The sequence below is a fragment of the Pseudophryne corroboree genome, chromosome 4 (genome assembly GCF_028390025.1).
Source record: "Pseudophryne corroboree isolate aPseCor3 chromosome 4, aPseCor3.hap2, whole genome shotgun sequence".
In the NCBI taxonomy this organism is placed as follows: Eukaryota; Metazoa; Chordata; class Amphibia; order Anura; family Myobatrachidae; genus Pseudophryne; species Pseudophryne corroboree.
Genome location: NC_086447.1, coordinates 137027500 through 137047122, shown reverse-complemented (window position 1 = coordinate 137047122; position 19623 = coordinate 137027500). Strand labels below are relative to the sequence as shown.

The 19623-nt window shown below is 45.6% G+C and overlaps 1 protein-coding gene across 1 annotated transcript in view; it reads right to left on the bottom strand.

The window, feature by feature from the left end:
- LOC134909056 (UMP-CMP kinase 2, mitochondrial-like) overlaps nucleotides 1-19252 on the bottom strand; it is a 36493-nt gene extending 17241 nt beyond the window's left edge. The window contains exons 1-4 of the mRNA XM_063915460.1: nucleotides 18532-19252; nucleotides 17534-17645; nucleotides 16241-16442; nucleotides 15925-16158 (exon numbers count right to left, since the gene is read on the bottom strand). Coding sequence (XP_063771530.1) covers nucleotides 15925-16158; nucleotides 16241-16442; nucleotides 17534-17645; nucleotides 18532-19194 — 1211 coding nt within the window. The 5' untranslated portion in view covers nucleotides 19195-19252. The remainder of the gene's footprint in view (nucleotides 1-15924; nucleotides 16159-16240; nucleotides 16443-17533; nucleotides 17646-18531) is intronic.
- Between the last annotated feature and the right edge of the window lie 371 nt (nucleotides 19253-19623).

The following is a 19623-nucleotide window of genomic DNA, read 5'->3' as shown; positions in this document are numbered from 1 at the left end:
TTCCTCCGGATCATATCCTTTCCAGTCCAATAGGTACTGTAACCGACCGTAACGAATTCGGGAGTCAAGTACCTTTTTAACCTCAAACTCTATTCCACTCTGGGTGAGTACTTTGGGTGGTCGTGGTAACAGTCTCCGAAATCAGTTCAAAACTAAAAGTTTTAGCAAGGAAACATGGAAAGAAGAAGGAATTTTGAGGTAAGGGGGTAGTTTGAGTTTATAAGCCACTGGATTAATTATTCCTACAATTGGAAAAGGACCTATAAAGCGGGGGGGGGGGGCAAACTTCATTGAAGATAATCATAAGCGTAAGTTCCTTGTAGAAAGCAAAACTTGGTCTCCTACCTTGAGACTAGGAATTGTTCTTCGTTTTCTATCAGCCCATTTCCTGTAACGAAGAGAAGCCTTTTGAAGATTGGTTTGAACCCGATTCAAAATGTTCAAAAAACGCTTAAGGGAAGTTTCCACTACTGGTCATTCGAATGCCGGTAGACTTTGAAATGCTGGAACTTTAGGATGGGCTCCGTAAACAATGAGGAAGGGCGTAAGCCCAGTAGAAGAATGGTAAGTATTGTTGTGGGCGAACTCAGCCAAAGGTAAATGTTCTACCCAATCATCCTGAGAAGAGGAAAGGTGAATGCGTAGAAAGGTCTCCAAATCTTGATTAACTCGCTCCGTGGAACCGTTGGACTGTGGATGATAGGCTGTGGAATACTGCAATTTGATTTGTAAGGCTGTGCAAAGGGATTTCCAGAACTTTGCTACAAATTGCACCCCTCGATCAGACACTATTTCGGTGGGAAGACCGTGAAGCCTGAAAATCTCGGAAATGAAATGATGGGCCAATTCCGACGCTGTTGGTAATTTCTTCAATGGTACAAAGTGGGCCATTTTGGAGAATTCGTCTATCACCACCCAGATTGTAGTGTAGCCTCTAGAAGAAGGTAAATCTGTTATGAAGTCCATTGATAAATGGGACCACGGTTGAAAGGGTACAGAAAGAGGCAGTAATTTCCCAGCTGGAGGTTGCCGAGAGACCTTGTGTTGGGCGCACTTAACGCAGGAGGAAATGAAGGCTGTCACATCTGCTTTCAGCGTGGGCCACCAATAGGATCTTTGCAGAAATTCCATTGTCTTGTGAACAACTGGATGACCTGAAAATCAGGAAGTGTGAGCCCAAGATATGAGTTTCTTCACTAGTTGGGGAGTGACAAAAGTTTTCCCTGCAGGAGGTTGTAGATGAGTGGAGGCAAAAACTTTTGCATTTAGGACGGGGTGTGTTTGAGGAGGTTCTTCAGATTCAATGGAAGTAGTGGACCGTGACAGAGCATCTGCTTTTAGATTCTGTGATCCTGGCCGATAAGTCAGGATGAACGAAAAGCGGGAGAAGAACATGGTCCAACGAGCAAGACGCGGACTCAGACATTTTAGATCTTTCAGGATGGTTAAGTTCCGATGATCTGTATAAATGGTAATAGGGAAGTTAGCTCCTTCCAGCAGGTATCGCCATTCCTCTAGGGCTAGCTTGACTGCCAACAACTCCTGCTCCCCGATAGTGCAGTTCTTTTTGGCAGGAAGAAACTTCTTCGAGAAGTAACCACAAGGATGGAACTTATAATCTTCGTACCTTTGAGAGAGTGCCACTCCTACCGCTTCCGAGGAGGCGTCCACTTCGAGGGAAAAAGGGTTTATTTATATCTGGTTGCCTTAATACTGGTGCCGATATGAATACTTGTTTAAGCAGATGGAAAGCGGACTCTGCTTCTGGGGACCAATGAGACGGGTCTGCTCCTTTTCGAGTAAGAGCGGTGATGGGGCTACCAAGGCGGAGAATCTTCTAATAAATTTCCAATAGTAGTTAGAGAACCCTAGAAAATACTGCACTGCTTTAAGAGAGGAAGGTCTTGACCAATTCAATATGGCTTGTACTTTCTCCGAATCCATCTGTAATCCGGAGCCTGAAATTATATACCCCAGAAAGGGAACTGAAACCTGCTCGAAGATGCATTTCTCTAGCTTGCAATACAGATGGTTTTCCCGCAGTCTACGTAGAACCTCTAGGACGTGTCGTTGATGTGTCCCAAGGTCTGGGGAAAAGATTAAGATGTCATCCAGATAGACCACGACAGATTGATATAGAAGGTCTCGGAAAATTTTGTTGACGAAATTTTGGAAATTTGGCAGGGGCGTTACTCAGACCAAATGGCATGACGAGATATTCAAAATGACTATCCCTGGTATTGAACGCGGTTTTCCATTCGTCGCTTGCTCGTATCCTGATCAGATTGTAGGCTCCTCTTAGGTCTAGTTTGGAGAAGATGGTCGCTCCCTTGAATCGATCAAATAATTCGGAAATGAGGGATAGAGGGTAACGATTTTTTACCGTGATGTGATTCAGGCCCCAGTAATCTATACAAGGTCTTAACCCCCCATCTTTTTTCTGGACAAAAAAGAACCCAGCTCCGGCTGGTGAGGTAGATGACCGAATGAACCCCTTGGCCATGTTTTCTCGGATATACTCGGACATAGCCTTAGTTTCTGGAATTAATAAAGGGTATGTCTGACCTTTGGGTGGATCTTTCCCTGGTTCGAGGTCTATAGGACAGTCCCATTTCCTATAGGGTGGCAAGATATCTGCTCCCTGTTTACTGAAGACATCGAAGAAGGAAGCGTACTGAGACGGAATCTGCGGGGGTGATGTGACAAGGGTTTTATTGAGTGGTTTGATACACAGCAAACAAGAGGTCAAACAAGTCTTCCCCCAGGATAAGATTTGCATGAAGTGCCAATCGATATGCGGGTTATGGCTACTAAACCAGGGGTAACCCAGCACAATTTCATGTGATGCCTTGGGTATAACTAAAAGTTCCAATTGCTCTTTATGAAGAGCACTGATACCAACTGAAATAGGAAGAGTCCGTTGAGAAATTACTCCACCAGGAATACGGCTTCCATCAACCACAGATAACGAAATGGAACGGGACAAATCTTGCACAGGGATCTGAAGCTGCTGAACCAGATGGGCTGTGATGAGATTCTCTGCTGCTCCTGTATCTAAAAGAGAGAGAATGGACTTAGTACCTTGCGAGAGTTCAATAGTGACTGGTAGAGTAGGTTCAGAGGATTTTGGAGACCAAGACAAGACTCCTAACCCGGTGTCTCCTAGCCCAGTTAGGAGCGGGAGTTTCCTGGACGCTGTGGGCATGATGCCACCATGTGTCCCGGTGCCCCACAGTAAAGACACAAATTTTCTCGTCGCCATTTCTGGCGCTCCTCAGGAGTAAGTCGGGCCCGGTTCAGCTGCATGGGTTCATCAGGAGAATCTACTGCTAGCGGAGGGGGTGCCAGAGGTACAGGGCGGAAACGATAGCGATCGCCCTTGCTTTTTTCGGCCTGCCTCTCCCGGAATCGTAGATCGACTTTGTTACATAATGAAATGAGATCATCCAGTTTTGGTGGTAAGTCTTGAGTCGCTAGATCATCCTTCAAACGGTCAGAAAGGCCACTCCAAAACGCTGCAACCAAGGCTTCCTCGTTCCATTGTAGTTCAGGGGCGTAGGTTTGAAACAGAATGATATACTGGCCGACTGGCCTATTCCCTTGGCGTAGACGCATAATCTCAATGGATGCTGATGTCGAGCATCCCGGTTCATCAAAGATCTTCCTAAAAGTGGCTAGAAATTTTGGATAGTCACTCCGCAGAGCATCATCTCTTTCCCAGAGCGGTGAGACCCATTCCATGGCTGCCCCTGAGAGTAAGGAGACTATGTACGCCACCTTCGTCTTTTGCGTTGGGAAATTGGCTGACTGTAACGTAAAGTGCACATCGCACTGATTAAGGAATCCACGGCATAGTTTAGAGTACCCGTCAAACTTGTTGGGGGTTGGCAAATGGAGAGAGAATGGTGATGATCCCAATGATGCCAGGACGGGCTGAAAAACTTGTGACTCTGGTCGACAGGCAGGAGTAGTATTCGCTAGAGAGGATTGGATGGAATCCTGCCGAGTGGATATCTCTTGAAGGCACTGCGCCAAATGTTGCTGGGAATTTTCCAATCCCTCCAGATGCCTCGCTATGCTGTGTAGGAGATCCGAGCCAGAATCCTGTCCAGTTCCTGGATCCATGGCGCCAGTGCAAACTAGAGATGTGCACCGGAAATTTTTCGGGTTTTGTGTTTTGGTTTTGGGTTCGGTTCCGTGGCCGTGTTTTGGGTTCGAACGCGTTTTGGCAAAACCTCACCGAATTTTTTTTGTCGGATTCGGGTGTGTTTTGGATTCGGGTGTTTTTTTCAAAAAACCCTAAAAAACAGCTTAAATCATAGAATTTGGGGGTCATTTTGATCCCAAAGTATTATTAACCTCAATAACCATAATTTCCACTCATTTTCAGTCTATTCTGAACACCTCACACCTCACAATATTATTTTTAGTCCTAAAATTTGCACCGAGGTCGCTGGATGACTAAGCTCAGCGACCCAAGTGGCCGACACAAACACCTGGCCCATCTATGAGTGGCACTGCAGTGTCAGGCTGGATGGCCCTTCCAAAAAATACTCCCCAAACAGCACATGACGCAAAGAAGAAAAAAAAGAGGCGCAATGAGGTAGCTGTGTGACTAAGATAAGCGACCCTAGTGGCCGATACAAACACCTGGCCCATCTAGGAGTGGCACTGCAGTATCACGCAGGATGGCCCTTCCAAAAAACACTCCCCAAACAGCACATGACGCAAAGAAAAAAAGAGGCGCAATGAGGTAGCTGTGTGAGTAAGCTAAGCGACCCTAGTGGCCGACACAAACACCTGGCCCATCTAGGAGTGGCACTGCAGTGTCAGGCCGGATGGCCCTTCCAAAAAATACTCCCCAAACAGCACATGACGCAAAGAAGAAAAAAATGAGGCGCAATGAGGTAGCTGTGTGACTAAGCTAAGTGACCCTAGTGGCCGACACAAACACCTGGCCCATCTAGGAGTGGCACTGCAGTGTCACGCAGGATGGCCCTTCCAAAAAACACTCCCCAAACAGCACATGACGCAAAGAATAAAAAAATGAGGCGCAATGAGTTAGCTGTGTGACTAAGATAAGTGACCCTAGTGGCCGACACAAACACCTGGCCCATCTAGGAGTGGCACTGCAGTGTCACGCAGGATGGCCCTTCCAAAAAACACTCCCCAAACAGCACATGACGCAAAGAAAAATGAAAGAAAAAAGAGGTGCAAGATGGAATTGTCCTTGGGCCCTCCCACCCACCCTTATGTTGTATAAACAGGACATGCACACTTTAACCAACCCATCATTTCAGTGACAGGGCCTGCCACACGACTGTGACTGAAATGACGGGTTGGTTTGGACCCCCACCAAAAAAGAAGCAATTAATCTCTCCTTGCACAAACTGGCTCTACAGAGGCAAGATGTCCACCTCATCATCATCCTCCGATTCATCACCGTGTACATCCCCCTCCTCACAGATTATCAATTCGTCCCCACTGGAATCCACCATCACAGCTCCCTGTGTACTTTGTGGAGGCAATTGCTGCTGGTGAATGTCTCCATGGAGGAATTGATTATAATTCATTTTAATGCACATCATCTTCTCCACATTTTGTGGAAGTAAACCTCGTACGCCGATTGCTGACAAGGTGAGCGGCGGCACTAAACACTCTTTCGGAGTACACACTTGTGGGAGGGCAACTTAGGTAGAATAAAGCCAGTTTGTGCAAGGGCTTCCAAATTGCCTCTTTTTCCTGCCAGTATACGTACGGACTGTCTGACGTGCCTACTTGGATGCGGTCACTCATATAATCCTCCACCATTCTTTCAATGGTGAGAGAATCATATGCAGTGACAGTAGACGACATGTCCGTAATCGTTGTCAGGTCCTTCAGTCCGGACCAGATGTCAGCATCAGCAGTCGCTCCAGACTGCCCTGCATCACCGCCAGCGGGTGGGCTCGGAATTCTGAGCCTTTTCCTCGCACCCCCAGTTGCGGGAGAATGTGAAGGAGGAGATGTTGACAGGTCGCGTTCCGCTTGACTTGACAATTTTCTCACCAGCAGTTCTTTGAACCCCTGCAGACTTGTGTCTGCCGGAAAGAGAGATACAACGTAGGTTTTAAATCTAGGATCGAGCACGGTGGCCAAAATGTAGTGCTCTGATTTCAACAGATTGACCACCCGTGAATCCTTGTTAAGCGAATTAAGGGCTCCATCCACAAGTCCCACATGCCTAGCGGAATCGCTCTGTGTTAGCTCCTCCTTCAATGTCTCCAGCTTCTTCTGCAAAAGCCTGATGAGGGGAATGACCTGACTCAGGCTGGCAGTGTCTGAACTGACTTCACGTGTGGCAAGTTCAAAAGGTTGCAGAACCTTGCACAACGTTGAAATCATTCTCCACTGCGCTTGAGACAGGTGCATTCCACCTCCTATATCGTGGTCAGTTGTATAGGCTTGAATGGCCTTTTGCTGCTCCTCCAACCTCTGAAGCATATAGAGGGTTGAATTCCACCTCGTTACCACTTCTTGCTTCAGATGATGGCAGGGCAGGTTCAGGCGTTTTTGGTGTTGCTCCAGTCTTCTGTACGTGGTGCCTGTACGCCGAAAGTGTCCCGCAATTCTTCTGGCCACCGACAGCATCTCTTGCACGCCCCTCTCGTTTTTTAAAAAATTCTGCACCACCAAATTCAAGGTATGTGCAAAACATGGGACGTGCTGGAATTTGCCCATATTTAATGCACACACAATATTGCTGGCGTTGTCCGATGCCACAAATCCACAGGAGAGTCCAATTGGGGTAAGCCATTCTGCGATGATCTTCCTCAGTTGCCGTAAGAGGTTTTTAGCTGTGTGCGTATTCTGGAAAGCGGTGATACAAAGCGTAGCCTGCCTAGGAAAGAGTTGGCGTTTGCGAGATGCTGCTACTGGTGCCGCCGCTGCTGTTCTTGCGGCGGGAGTCAATACATCTACCCAGTGGGCTGTCACAGTCATATAGTCCTCAGTCTGCCCTGCTCCACTTGTCCACATGTCCGGGGTTAAGTGGACATTGGGTACAACTGCATTTTTTAGGACACTGGTGAGTCTTTTTCTGAGGTCTGTGTACATTTTCGGTATCGCCTGCCTAGAGAAATGGAACCTAGATGGTATTTGGTACCGGGGACACAGTACCTCAATCAAGTCTATAGTTGGCTCTGCAGTAATGATGGATACCGGAACCACGTTTCTCACCGCCCAGGATACCAAGGCCTCAGTTATCCGCTTTGCAGCAGGATGACTGCTGTGATATTTCATCTTCCTCGCAAAGGACTGTTGGACAGTCAATTGCTTGGTGGAAGTAGTAAAAGTGGTCTTACGACTTCCCCTCTGGGATGACCATCGACTCCCAGCAGCAACAACAGCAGCGCCAGCAGCAGTAGGCGTTACACTCAAGGATGCATCGGAGGAATCCCAGGCAGGAGAGGACTCGTCAGAATTGCCAGTGACATGGCCTGCAGGACTATTGGCATTCCTGGGGAAGGAGGAAATTGACACTGAGGGAGTTGGTGGGGTGGTTTGCGTGAGCTTGGTTACAAGAGGAAGGGATTTACTGGTCAGTGGACTGCTTCCGCTGTCGCCCAAAGTTTTTGAACTTGTCACTGACTTATGATGAATGCGCTGCAGGTGACGTATAAGGGAGGATGTTCCGAGGTGGTTAACGTCCTTACCCCTACTTATTACAGCTTGACAAAGGCAACACACGGCTTGACACCTGTTGTCCGCATTTCTGTTGAAATACTTCCACACCGAAGAGCTGATTTTTTTGGTATTTTCACCAGGCATGTCAATGGCCATATTCCTCCCACGGACAACAGGTGTCTCCCCGGGTGCCTGACTTAAACAAACCACCTCACCATCAGAATCCTCCTTGTCAATTTCCTCCCCAGCGCCAGCAACACCCATATCCTCCTCATCCTGGTGTACTTCAACACTGACATCTTCAATCTGACTATCAGGAACTGGACTGCGGGTGCTCCTTCCAGCACTTGCAGGGGGCGTGCAAATGGTGGAAGGCGCATGCTCTTCACGTCCAGTGTTGGGAAGGTCAGGCATCGCAACCGACACAATTGGACTCTCCTTGTGGATTTGTGATTTCGAAGAACGCACAGTTCTTTGCTGTGCTTTTGCCAGCTTAAGTCTTTTCATTTTTCTAGCGAGAGGCTGAGTGCTTCCATCCTCATGTGAAGCTGAACCACTAGCCATGAACATAGGCCAGGGCCTCAGCCGTTCCTTGCCACTCCGTGTGGTAAATGGCATATTGGCAAGTTTACGCTTCTCCTCCGACGATTTTATTTTAGATTTTTGAGTCCTTTTTTTACTGATATTTTGTGTTTTGGGTTTTACATGCTCTGTACTATGACATTGGGCATCGGCCTTGGCAGACGACGTTGATGGAATTTCATCGTCTCGGCCATGACTAGTGGCAGCAGCTTCAGCACGAGGTGGAAGTGGATCTTGATCTTTCCCTATTTTTGGAACCTCAACATTTTTGTTCTCCATATTTTAATAGGCACAACTAAAAGGCACCTCAGGTAAACAATGGAGATGGATGGATACTAGTATACTTATGGATGACGAGTGACTGACGACACAGAGGTAGCTACAGCCGTGGACTACCGTACTGCGTCTGCTAGTATAGAGATGATAATGATATAAAAAATATATATATATCACTACTGCAGGTATATATAATATAATGACGGACCTGCTGGACACTGTCAGCAGACTCCTAAACTACTAGTATGAAGAAGATAGAAAAAAAAACCCCACCACAGGTAGGTATACAATTATGGACGAGCACTGACGACACAGAGGTAGCCACAGCCGTGGACTACCGTACTGCGTCTGCTAGTATAGAGATGATAATGATATAAAAAATATATATATATCACTACTGCAGGTATATATAATATAATGACGGACCTGCTGGACACTGTCAGCAGACTCCTAAACTACTAGTATGAAGAAGATAGAAAAAAAAAAACCACCACAGGTAGGTATACAATTATGGACGAGCACTGACGACACAGAGGTAGCCACAGCCGTGGACTACCGTACTGCGTCTGCTAGTATAGAGATGATAATGATATAAAAAATATATATATATCACTACTGCAGGTATATATAATATAATGACGGACCTGCTGGACACTGTCAGCAGACTCCTAAACTACTAGTATGAAGAAGATAGAAAAAAAAACCCCACCACAGGTAGGTATACAATTATGGACGAGCACTGACGACACAGAGGTAGCCACAGCCGTGGACTACCGTACTGCGTCTGCTAGTATAGAGATGATAATGATATAAAAAATATATATATATCACTACTGCAGGTATATATAATATAATGACGGACCTGCTGGACACTGTCAGCAGACTCCTAAACTACTAGTATGAAGAAGATAGAAAAAAAAAAAAAACACCACAGGTAGGTATACAATTATGGACGAGCACTGACGACACAGAGGTAGCCACAGCCGTGGACTACCGTACTGCGTCTGCTAGTATAGAGATGATAATGATATAAAAAATATATATATATCACTACTGCAGGTATATATAATATAATGACGGACCTGCTGGACACTGTCAGCAGACTCCTAAACTACTAGTATGAAGAAGATAGAAAAAAAAACCCCACCACAGGTAGGTATACAATTATGGACGAGCACTGACGACACAGAGGTAGCCACAGCCGTGGACTACCGTGCTGCGTCTGCTAGTATAGAGATGATAATGATATAAAAAATATATATATATCACTACTGCAGGTATATATAATATAATGACGGACCTGCTGGACACTGTCAGCAGACTCCTAAACTACTAGTATGAAGAAGATAGAAAAAAAAACCCCACCACAGGTAGGTATACAATTATGGACGAGCACTGACGACACAGAGGTAGCCACAGCCGTGGACTACCGTACTGCGTCTGCTAATATAGAGATGATAATGATATAAAAAATATATATATATATCACTACTGCAGGTATATATAATATAATGACGGACCTGCTGGACACTGTCAGCAGACTCCTAAACTACTAGTATGAAGAAGATAGAAAAAAAAACCCCACCACAGGTAGGTATACAATTATGGACGAGCACTGACGACACAGAGGTAGCTACAGCCGTGGACTACCGTACTGCGTCTGCTAGTATAGAGATGATAATGATATAAAAAATATATATATATCACTACTGCAGGTATATATAATATAATGACGGACCTGCTGGACACTGTCAGCAGACTCCTAAACTACTAGTATGAAGAAGATAGAAAAAAAACCCCCACCACAGGTAGGTATACAATTATGGACGAGCACTGACGACACAGAGGTAGCCACAGCCGTGGACTACCGTACTGCGTCTGCTAATATAGAGATGATAAAGATGATAGAGATGAACAAAAAAAATATAACACTACTGCAGGTAAATATTTATATAATATAATGAATGACGGACCTGCTGGACACTGTCAGCAGAATGCGTTTATAGAATAAAAAAAAAAACACCACAGGAGTGTTTAACTTTTTTAGGCAGACAATATACTGGTGGTCACTGGTCAGTCACACTGGCAGCAAAAGTGTGCACTGTACTCCTGCTATAACTGCACCCCAGTCTCCCCCACAATTCAGCTGTGTGAGCAGTGAGCACTCAGCACAGTCAGATATACATAGATGATATTATCATGCAGCAACACTGAGGCTGAGCACAGATATGGTATGTGACTGTGTATCGTTTTTTTTCAGGCAGAGAACGGATTATATTAAATAATAAAGTGGTCAGTCACTAGTAACTAACTATCAGCAAAACTCTGCACTCTGAGTACTCCTAATGCTCCCCAAAATTACTAAGTAATCAACTCAAGTGTCTCTATCTATTCTAACGGAGAGGACGCCAGCCACGTCCTCTCCCTATCAATCTCAATGCACGTGTGAAAATGGCGGCGACGCGCGGCTCCTTATATAGAATCCGAGTCTCGCGATAGAATACGAGCCTCGCGAGAATCCGACAGCGGGATGATGACGTTCGGGCGCGCTCGGGTTAGCCGAGCAAGGCGGGAAGATCCGAGTCTGCCTCGGACCCGTGTAAAAAGTAGAGATGAGCGGGTTCGGTTTCTCTGAATCCGAACCCGCCAGAACTTCATGTTTTTTTTCACGGGTCCGAGCGACTCGGATCTTCCCGCCTTGCTCGGTTAACCCGAGCGCGCCCGAACGTCATCATGACGCTGTCGGATTCTCGCAAGGCTCGGATTCTATCGCGAGACTCGGATTCTATATAAGGAGCCGCGCGTCGCCGCCATTTTCTCACGTGCATTGAGATTGATAGGGAGAGGACGTGGCTGGTGTCCTCTCCATTTAGATTATAAGAGACTGAGAGAGATTTACTGGAGCTGACTAGGAGGAGTACTGTTACTGTAGAAGTGTAGAGACTGAGTGGAGAGAGTTTACTAGTGAGGACAGTGCAGTTTACTTTATAATCCGTTCTCTGCCTGAAAAAAGCGATACACAGCACACAGTGACTCAGTCACATACCATATCTGTGTGCACTGCTCAGGCTCAGGCCAGTGTGCTGCATCATCTATTATCTATATATAATATTATATATATCTGTCTGACTGCTCAGCTCACACAGCTTATAATTGTGGGGGAGACTGGGGAGCACTACTGCAGTGCCAGTTATAGGTTATAGCAGGAGCCAGGAGTACATAATATATTATATAGTGAGTGACCACCAGACACACAGTGCAGTTTATTTAATATATCCGTTCTCTGCCTGAAAAAAGCGATACACACAGTGACTCAGTCAGTCACATACCATATCTGTGTGCACTGCTCAGGCTCAGGCCAGTGTGCTGCATCATCTATATATATTATATATCTGTCTGACTGCTCAGCTCACACAGCTTATAATTGTGGGGGAGACTGGGGAGCACTACTGCAGTGCCAGTTATAGGTTATAGCAGGAGTCAGGAGTACATAATATTATATTAAAATTAAACAGTGCACACTTTTGCTGCAGGAGTGCCACTGCCAGTGTGACTAGTGACCAGTGACCTGACCACCAGTATATATAATATTAGTAGTATACTATCTCTCTATCAACCAGTCTATATTAGCAGCAGACACAGTACAGTGCGGTAGTTCACGGCTGTGGCTACCTCTGTGTCGGCACTCGGCAGCCCGTCCATAATTGTATATACCACCTAACCGTGGTTTTTTTTTCTTTCTTTATACATACATACTAGTTACGAGTATACTATCTCTTTATCAACCAGTCTATATATTAGCAGCAGACACAGTACAGTGCGGTAGTTCACGGCTGTGGCTACCTCTGTGTCGGCACTCGGCAGCCCGTCCATAATTGTATATACCACCTAACCGTGTTTTTTTTTTCTTTCTTTATACATACATACTAGTTACGAGTATACTATCTCTTTATCAACCAGTCTATATATTAGCAGCAGACACAGTACAGTGCGGTAGTTCACGGCTGTGGCTACCTCTGTGTCGGCACTCGGCAGCCCGTCCATAATTGTATATACCACCTAACCGTGGTTTTTTTTTCTTTCTTTATACATACATACTAGTTACGAGTATACTATCTCTTTATCAACCAGTCTATATATTAGCAGCAGACACAGTACAGTGCGGTAGTTCACGGCTGTGGCTACCTCTGTGTCGGCACTCGGCAGCCCGTCCATAATTGTATATACCACCTAACCGTGGTTTTTTTTTCTTTCTTTATACATACATACTAGTTACGAGTATACTATCTCTTTATCAACCAGTCTATATATTAGCAGCAGACACAGTACAGTGCGGTAGTTCACGGCTGTGGCTACCTCTGTGTCGGCACTCGGCAGCCCGTCCATAATTGTATATACCACCTAACCGTGGTTTTTTTTTCTTTCTTTATACATACATACTAGTTACGAGTATACTATCTCTTTATCAACCAGTCTATATATTAGCAGCAGACACAGTACAGTGCGGTAGTTCACGGCTGTGGCTACCTCTGTGTCGGCACTCGGCAGCCCGTCCATAATTGTATATACCACCTAACCGTGGTTTTTTTTTCTTTCTTTATACATACATACTAGTTACGAGTATACTATCTCTTTATCAACCAGTCTATATATTAGCAGCAGACACAGTACAGTGCGGTAGTTCACGGCTGTGGCTACCTCTGTGTCGGCACTCGGCAGCCCGTCCATAATTGTATACTAGTATCCAATCCATCCATCTCCATTGTTTACCTGAGGTGCCTTTTAGTTGTGCCTATTAAAATATGGAGAACAAAAATGTTGAGGTTCCAAAATTAGGGAAAGATCAAGATCCACTTCCACCTCGTGCTGAAGCTGCTGCCACTAGTCATGGCCGAGACGATGAAATGCCAGCAACGTCGTCTGCCAAGGCCGATGCCCAATGTCATAGTACAGAGCATGTCAAATCCAAAACACCAAATATCAGTAAAAAGCCTCTTTTTTTCTTTGCGTCATGTGCTGTTTGGGGAGGGTTTTTTGGAAGGGACATCCTGCGTGACACTGCAGTGCCACTCCTAGATGGGCCCGGTGTTTGTGTCGGCCACTAGGGTCGCTAATCTTACTCACACAGCTACCTCATTGCGCCTCTTTTTTTCTTTGCATCATGTGCTGTTTGGGGAGGGTTTTTTGGAAGGGCCATCCTGCGTGACACTGCAGTGCCACTCCTAGATGGGCCCGGTGTTTGTGTCGGCCACTAGGGTCGCTAATCTTACTCACACAGCTACCTCATTGCGCCTCTTTTTTTCTTTGCGTCATGTGCTGTTTGGGGAGGGTTTTTTGGAAGGGACATCCTGCGTGACACTGCAGTGCCACTCCTAGATGGGCCCGGTGTTTGTGTCGGCCACTAGGGTCGCTAATCTTACTCACACAGCTACCTCATTGCGCCTCTTTTTTTCTTTGCGTCATGTGCTGTTTGGGGAGGGTTTTTTGGAAGGGCCATCCTGCGTGACACTGCAGTGCCACTCCTAGATGGGCCCGGTGTTTGTGTCGGCCACTAGGGTCGCTAATCTTACTCACACAGCTACCTCATTGCGCCTCTTTTTTTCTTTGCGTCATGTGCTGTTTGGGGAGGGTTTTTTGGAAGGGCCATCCTGCGTGACACTGCAGTGCCACTCCTAGATGGGCCCGGTGTTTGTGTCGGCCACTAGGGTCGCTTATCTTACTCACACAGCGACCTCGGTGCAAATTTTAGGACTAAAAATAATATTGTGAGGTGTGAGGTATTCAGAATAGACTGAAAATGAGTGTAAATTATGGTTTTTGAGGTTAATAATACTTTGGGATCAAAATTACCCCCAAATTCTATGATTTAAGATGTTTTTTAGTGTTTTTTGAAAAAAACACCCGAATCCAAAACACACCCGAATCCGACAAAAAAAATTCGGTGAGGTTTTGCCAAAACGCGTTCGAACCCAAAACACGGCCGCGGAACCGAACCCAAAACCAAAACACAAAACCCGAAAAATTTCAGGCGCTCATCTCTAGTAAAAAGGCTGAAGTTCGGGGGGGTTCGGATTCTGAGGAACCGAACCCGCTCATCTCTAGTGCAAACTGTCACGTCTGAGGATTCTTGTGGATCCGGATTTGGGGAACATGGTTCTGGTGCACTTGGATCTCTGAATAACAAACGAGCGGGACGGATGAAGGTCTTGCGCATTTATTACTTGGAGTAGTTGAACAGGGTTCGCCAAAGACAGTTGAATAGAGATACGACTGTAGGTTAGCGGGTGGCTGAGGATACCGGAACCGTGACCCAGTACTTTAAAGGAGGAATTCCGAAGGCTGGTTACTGCGGCGTCCGGAACAGGTAGCTGGGTAGGACATGGGAACAGAGTCGGCAGTCTGTGTAAGGCTATCTCAGGAGGCTTGGGTAATTTGCTGTAACAAGAACCTGACACTGGAGACGCTGCGGGAGCACAGAGAACTAGCTTTACAGATACTGTGAAAGACGTTGCACTGGCAAATTCCCTCCTCCAGGCCCTGGCTCCACAGCAGCACTGCTAACCCCTGCTGGAGGGACATGCTGACAGTCTTCTGAGCTGCCAACCAGTGCCCCTGCCTGTCCTCCCAGCACACCCTGCCCAGCGCCAGCAGCCCGCACCTCCGCCAGCTGGACCTCTCCAAAGGGACCGGACAGGTAAGAGCTGGCTCCCCTGCACAGTCTCCCGCCGAACCGTGAAAGGGTCATTCCGAGTTGATTGGTAGCTGCCGATGTTCGCTGTGTAGCGATCAGTGAAAAAAAATAGCTAATCTGCGCAGGCGTATGTACCGCAATGAGCACGCGCGTTGTACGGGTACAAAGTAATTTCTGGTTTTGCACTGGTTCTAGCGATGATTCCAATCGCACAGCCGAACGCAAGAAGATTAACAGGAAGTGGGAGTTTCCGGGTGGCAACTGACCGTTTTCTGGGAGTGTTTGGAAAAACGCAGGCGTGGCCGGGCGTTTGATGGGCGGGTATCTGACGTCATTACCGTGTCACTTGTTGCAGCTATCATTGCACAGAATAAGTAACTACAGGTCTGGTCTTGTTCTGCACAAAATGTGTTTGGCGCACAGGCATTCGCACTTCTGCAAAGCGAAAACACACTCCCCTGTGGGCGGCGACTATGCGCTTGCTATGGCTGCTAAAGTAGCTAGCGAGCGATCAAGTCGGAATGACCCCCATACTGTATACAGATACATCCGGCGCAGCAAGTGGCACAACAAAAATGCACTTTTCTTAGGTAAATTGTGCACCTGCGCTTTTATCTAAAAATATTGCATCTACAGTAACTGTACATGAGCCCTTTAGTACATGATTCAAGTACAGAGAAGCTGATATAAACAGTATTTATTAGACTTACTTCTGCCGATATGTCATGTTAGCCTCTAATTTCATTTCATCAGGTGTTTCTGGGCGCCCACGCTTCCGTATACGGCGGATTCGCTCTTCGTCTGAGACAGTCAGTAAAATGATGAGGTCGGGTTTAAGAAGATCATCTGGCCAACTGTAAATTTCATGGTGGTGAACTGGCAGGTTGTGGACACCACCCCCAATCTCAGTGGCTATTGCATAGGCAGCTGTACTGTGCCAGAACCTACAAAGATCAGATATTTTTGTAACATCTTCACATCATCAGACAAACCTGCCCATAGAACTAAATATTATTTTAAACTGACCTGTCCACAATAACCGGAGCCATTTGTGATGCTTTTGCTATTTCCACAGTCACAATGTAGTTACCTAAGGCATAGTATGCTCTCTTTATCAGTGTTGTCTCCTCAACAAAGAGTTTTTTCCACCGTTGGATGCATTCTGGTGGTGATATAAGCAATGTGGCTTTCAGGTGACTTTTGAGAGCCTCCGCTAGTGTAGATTTTCCTTCAAGAAACAAATAAATTGCTTATACAGTACCAGTGTTTCCCAACTCCAGTCCTCAGGGAACCCAAACAGTGCATGTTTTCCAAGTCTCCTTGCTGGAGCACAGACATACTGTATTCATTACTGACAGATACATTTTTAAGGTGAGGATATATGGAAAACATGCATTGCTAACATAGCTGAATCCACGTTGGAAGGGATATTCTGTACAAAAGAAATCGTAATGACATATTAAAGTAGTTCCCAAATTTGGGCCACAAATGGTTACATCAAAATGACTGCTGTACTCATGAAACCACCTGTGCTCGAGCATGAAAGCCTTAAAACCTGGAATGTTAGGGTGCTTTGAAGACCTAGTTTAGGAACCGCTGACGGGCTTGGTGGCTTGCCACAAGTTCTATTCCCACTCTATGGGTGTCGTGGACACCCACGAGTGGGAATAGTCCCTGTTGATCGGCATCCGTGTTCAGGATGCCGGCATCCCAGTAGATTAATTGGCTACCAACAAAAAAAACATAACCCTAGTTTGGGCAGAAGTACAAAGCCGTGGAGAGAGGTAAGTGCAGAAAGGAAAACTACCAACCAATCAGCTCCTAAGTGTCAGTTTTCAAATAAAGCCTGTAACATGGCAGTTAGGATCTACTTGGATAGTAGTTTATCTCTCTCTGCTTTATCACTCTCCAAGGCATAGTACATCTCCCCTGTACATGTGATAGGAAATACAGATTTGTAAACTCCACTGGGACAGGGAATGATATGAATGGTCTAGTGTTCTCTGTACAGTGCTACAGAAAAATGTATGCGCTATATAAAGAACTGATAATACATAAATAATATACTAAGGGGGACATGTACTAAGCAGTGATAAAATGAAGAAGTGAGCCAGTGGAGAAGTTGCCCATGGTAACCAATCAACATTGACGTAACATTTATAATTTGCATACTATCTAACTAAACAGATCAGGTGAATGGTTGCCATGGGCAACTTCTCCACTGGCTCACTTCTCCACTTTTATCACTGCTTACTACATATTCCTCTTATTCTCTAATGATAATGAAGATAAGTTGCTAATAATAACATTGTTTCTTACCTGTGGCATCAAGTCCCTCTAAAACAATAATAGGAAAGTGTCCTCTCTCCGGAGTCTTATTCTGGCCCATTAACTGTAAGACCATTTTAGCTTCTGGGATAACTGTGGAACTCTAAATGAAGAAAGAAATATATATTACTGTTAATCATAAGTTATTCGACTCTTCATTATTAGAAGAAGAAAAAACTACAGGAGATTTGAGGTCAGCTTTATCAGTAACACACAGAGAATATTATTATCCAAACTAGTAAAATCTGTACAGTATTTGCTTGACTATGTAGAACACGGGGCATTGAACATTGAAGTCACAGGAGTAAATGTAGTCTGCGTGATGCAGGCATCGGTGTGTGACCGGCGATTCTGGCCAATGTATTAAAGAGGCAATCATTTAAAATAATAGGGATGGCCATCAAAGGGTTAACCATTCATGATGGTGTCATTGGTGCTTAACTTTAAAGGCATGAAACCATAGGCGAGAAACCATTAATGGTGGGCCTATCAGGAAAGAGGTGGTGGGGCTGAGAGGCAAACTGGGGGGTGGGGGAAGGGGTTGGAGCTTCAAGCTGTGTCACCTGCAGTGGGGAAAGTAAAGAAAAACATCAACATTGCTGCTTCTCTGCAATCTATGGTGGAGAACCATCAGATCTCCATAATCAATGGAAAACCCATTGATGGTTTCTAGCCACTGATGGTTGATGCCCATCCCTATTTTATGATCATCCAATTATTCCAAATCCAATGAACCCTTAACTATCACCTTTTAAGAATTTGTTTAAAATAGACTTGTCAGCTACCCATTAACCCTTTTCCACATACTGTTTATCCCATTGTGCAGTCAGATGCCTCCTGTCTCATATTTTATGCCATTGGCCACCTCAGTGTTCTATTGGATGTGAAAAAGATCCTACCTGTGCAGCAATTAAAGAGTTAAAGGACCAGTAAATAAAAAACACAAGTTCTCTCGCATGTAGACGTTTTCAAATACAAGTGTAACTCACCTCTTGCAGTACAGCACAGGCGTCTTCCAGCGAGTAAAACACAGCAGAACCTTTGATGTTGTCCACAAATGGAGATGGCATCACTGTGTCCATTCTCATAACTGGTGACCTCTCTATCTCTTTCGCTCCTCCATTCAGGTCCCACCAGCATTGCCAGACCTGGCCTCCTTCCCCTTCCCTGTAACTGCACAGCTGGATGTCCTGCTTATACTCTCTGAGGATGCTGTACAGCCTATTCTCAGTGTCTGGGACACAGCGGGGATCCAGGACTAGAAACCCCTTCTCTAGAGAACCATGGAGGTTCCCTGGGACATAGGACATCAGATTAAACACCTGACTTCCATGAAACAATTCAGATAGTTGTTGCCCCAGTGACTTGTGCAGCCTTGCTGCCCTGACGCGGGGTCCTATAGTTATACATACTGAATACGCACAGCCCCCATCAGCCAGCATGGGCCAGTCAGTCGCAGTCACAGAGGGAATCTGGTATCCACTGCCTGTGGATGTAAAGTAGAAGTCATTAGAATAACAATTAGATTCCACTGCAAACAGCCGAGACTTCCTTCCTACAGTGCAGTGCTTGGGAGAACTGGTCATAATGCTGCTGTGTGTAAGTCTGGATCTTATGTGTGAGAGAAGCCTCTGAGAGTTCCTGCCTAGCATCAGTAATGTGTAATGACACAGGAGCAGCCACACTGACTTTCTGCTCTTGCAGAAGAGAAAGAAACAATGAAAGTAAACTGGCCAAGAGAAACGAAACTCACATGCACTGTGCAAATAATCTGCGTCTGTCACAGGATCGGTTTCCTTTTCCTCACTATTGGTCATGTCTTGCTTTTTTTTGGGAAACAGAAATAAGTTCCTTTGTGCAGCTGACCTGTTCTGTTTTATAACCTGCAGACAAAGCCAAGATCACACAGCAGCAGCAATTTTCTGTCAGCATCACAGTATTATACTGTCTACCTAATTTAATAGCCTGCAAGATGCAGGCACAGCGCAATTCTGAAAAGAGGAATTAATGTCAGAGACAAAAACCAACCTGGCTGTGCTTGTTATATATTCCCCAGAATAGTGCCCATGCCTGCACCCCTA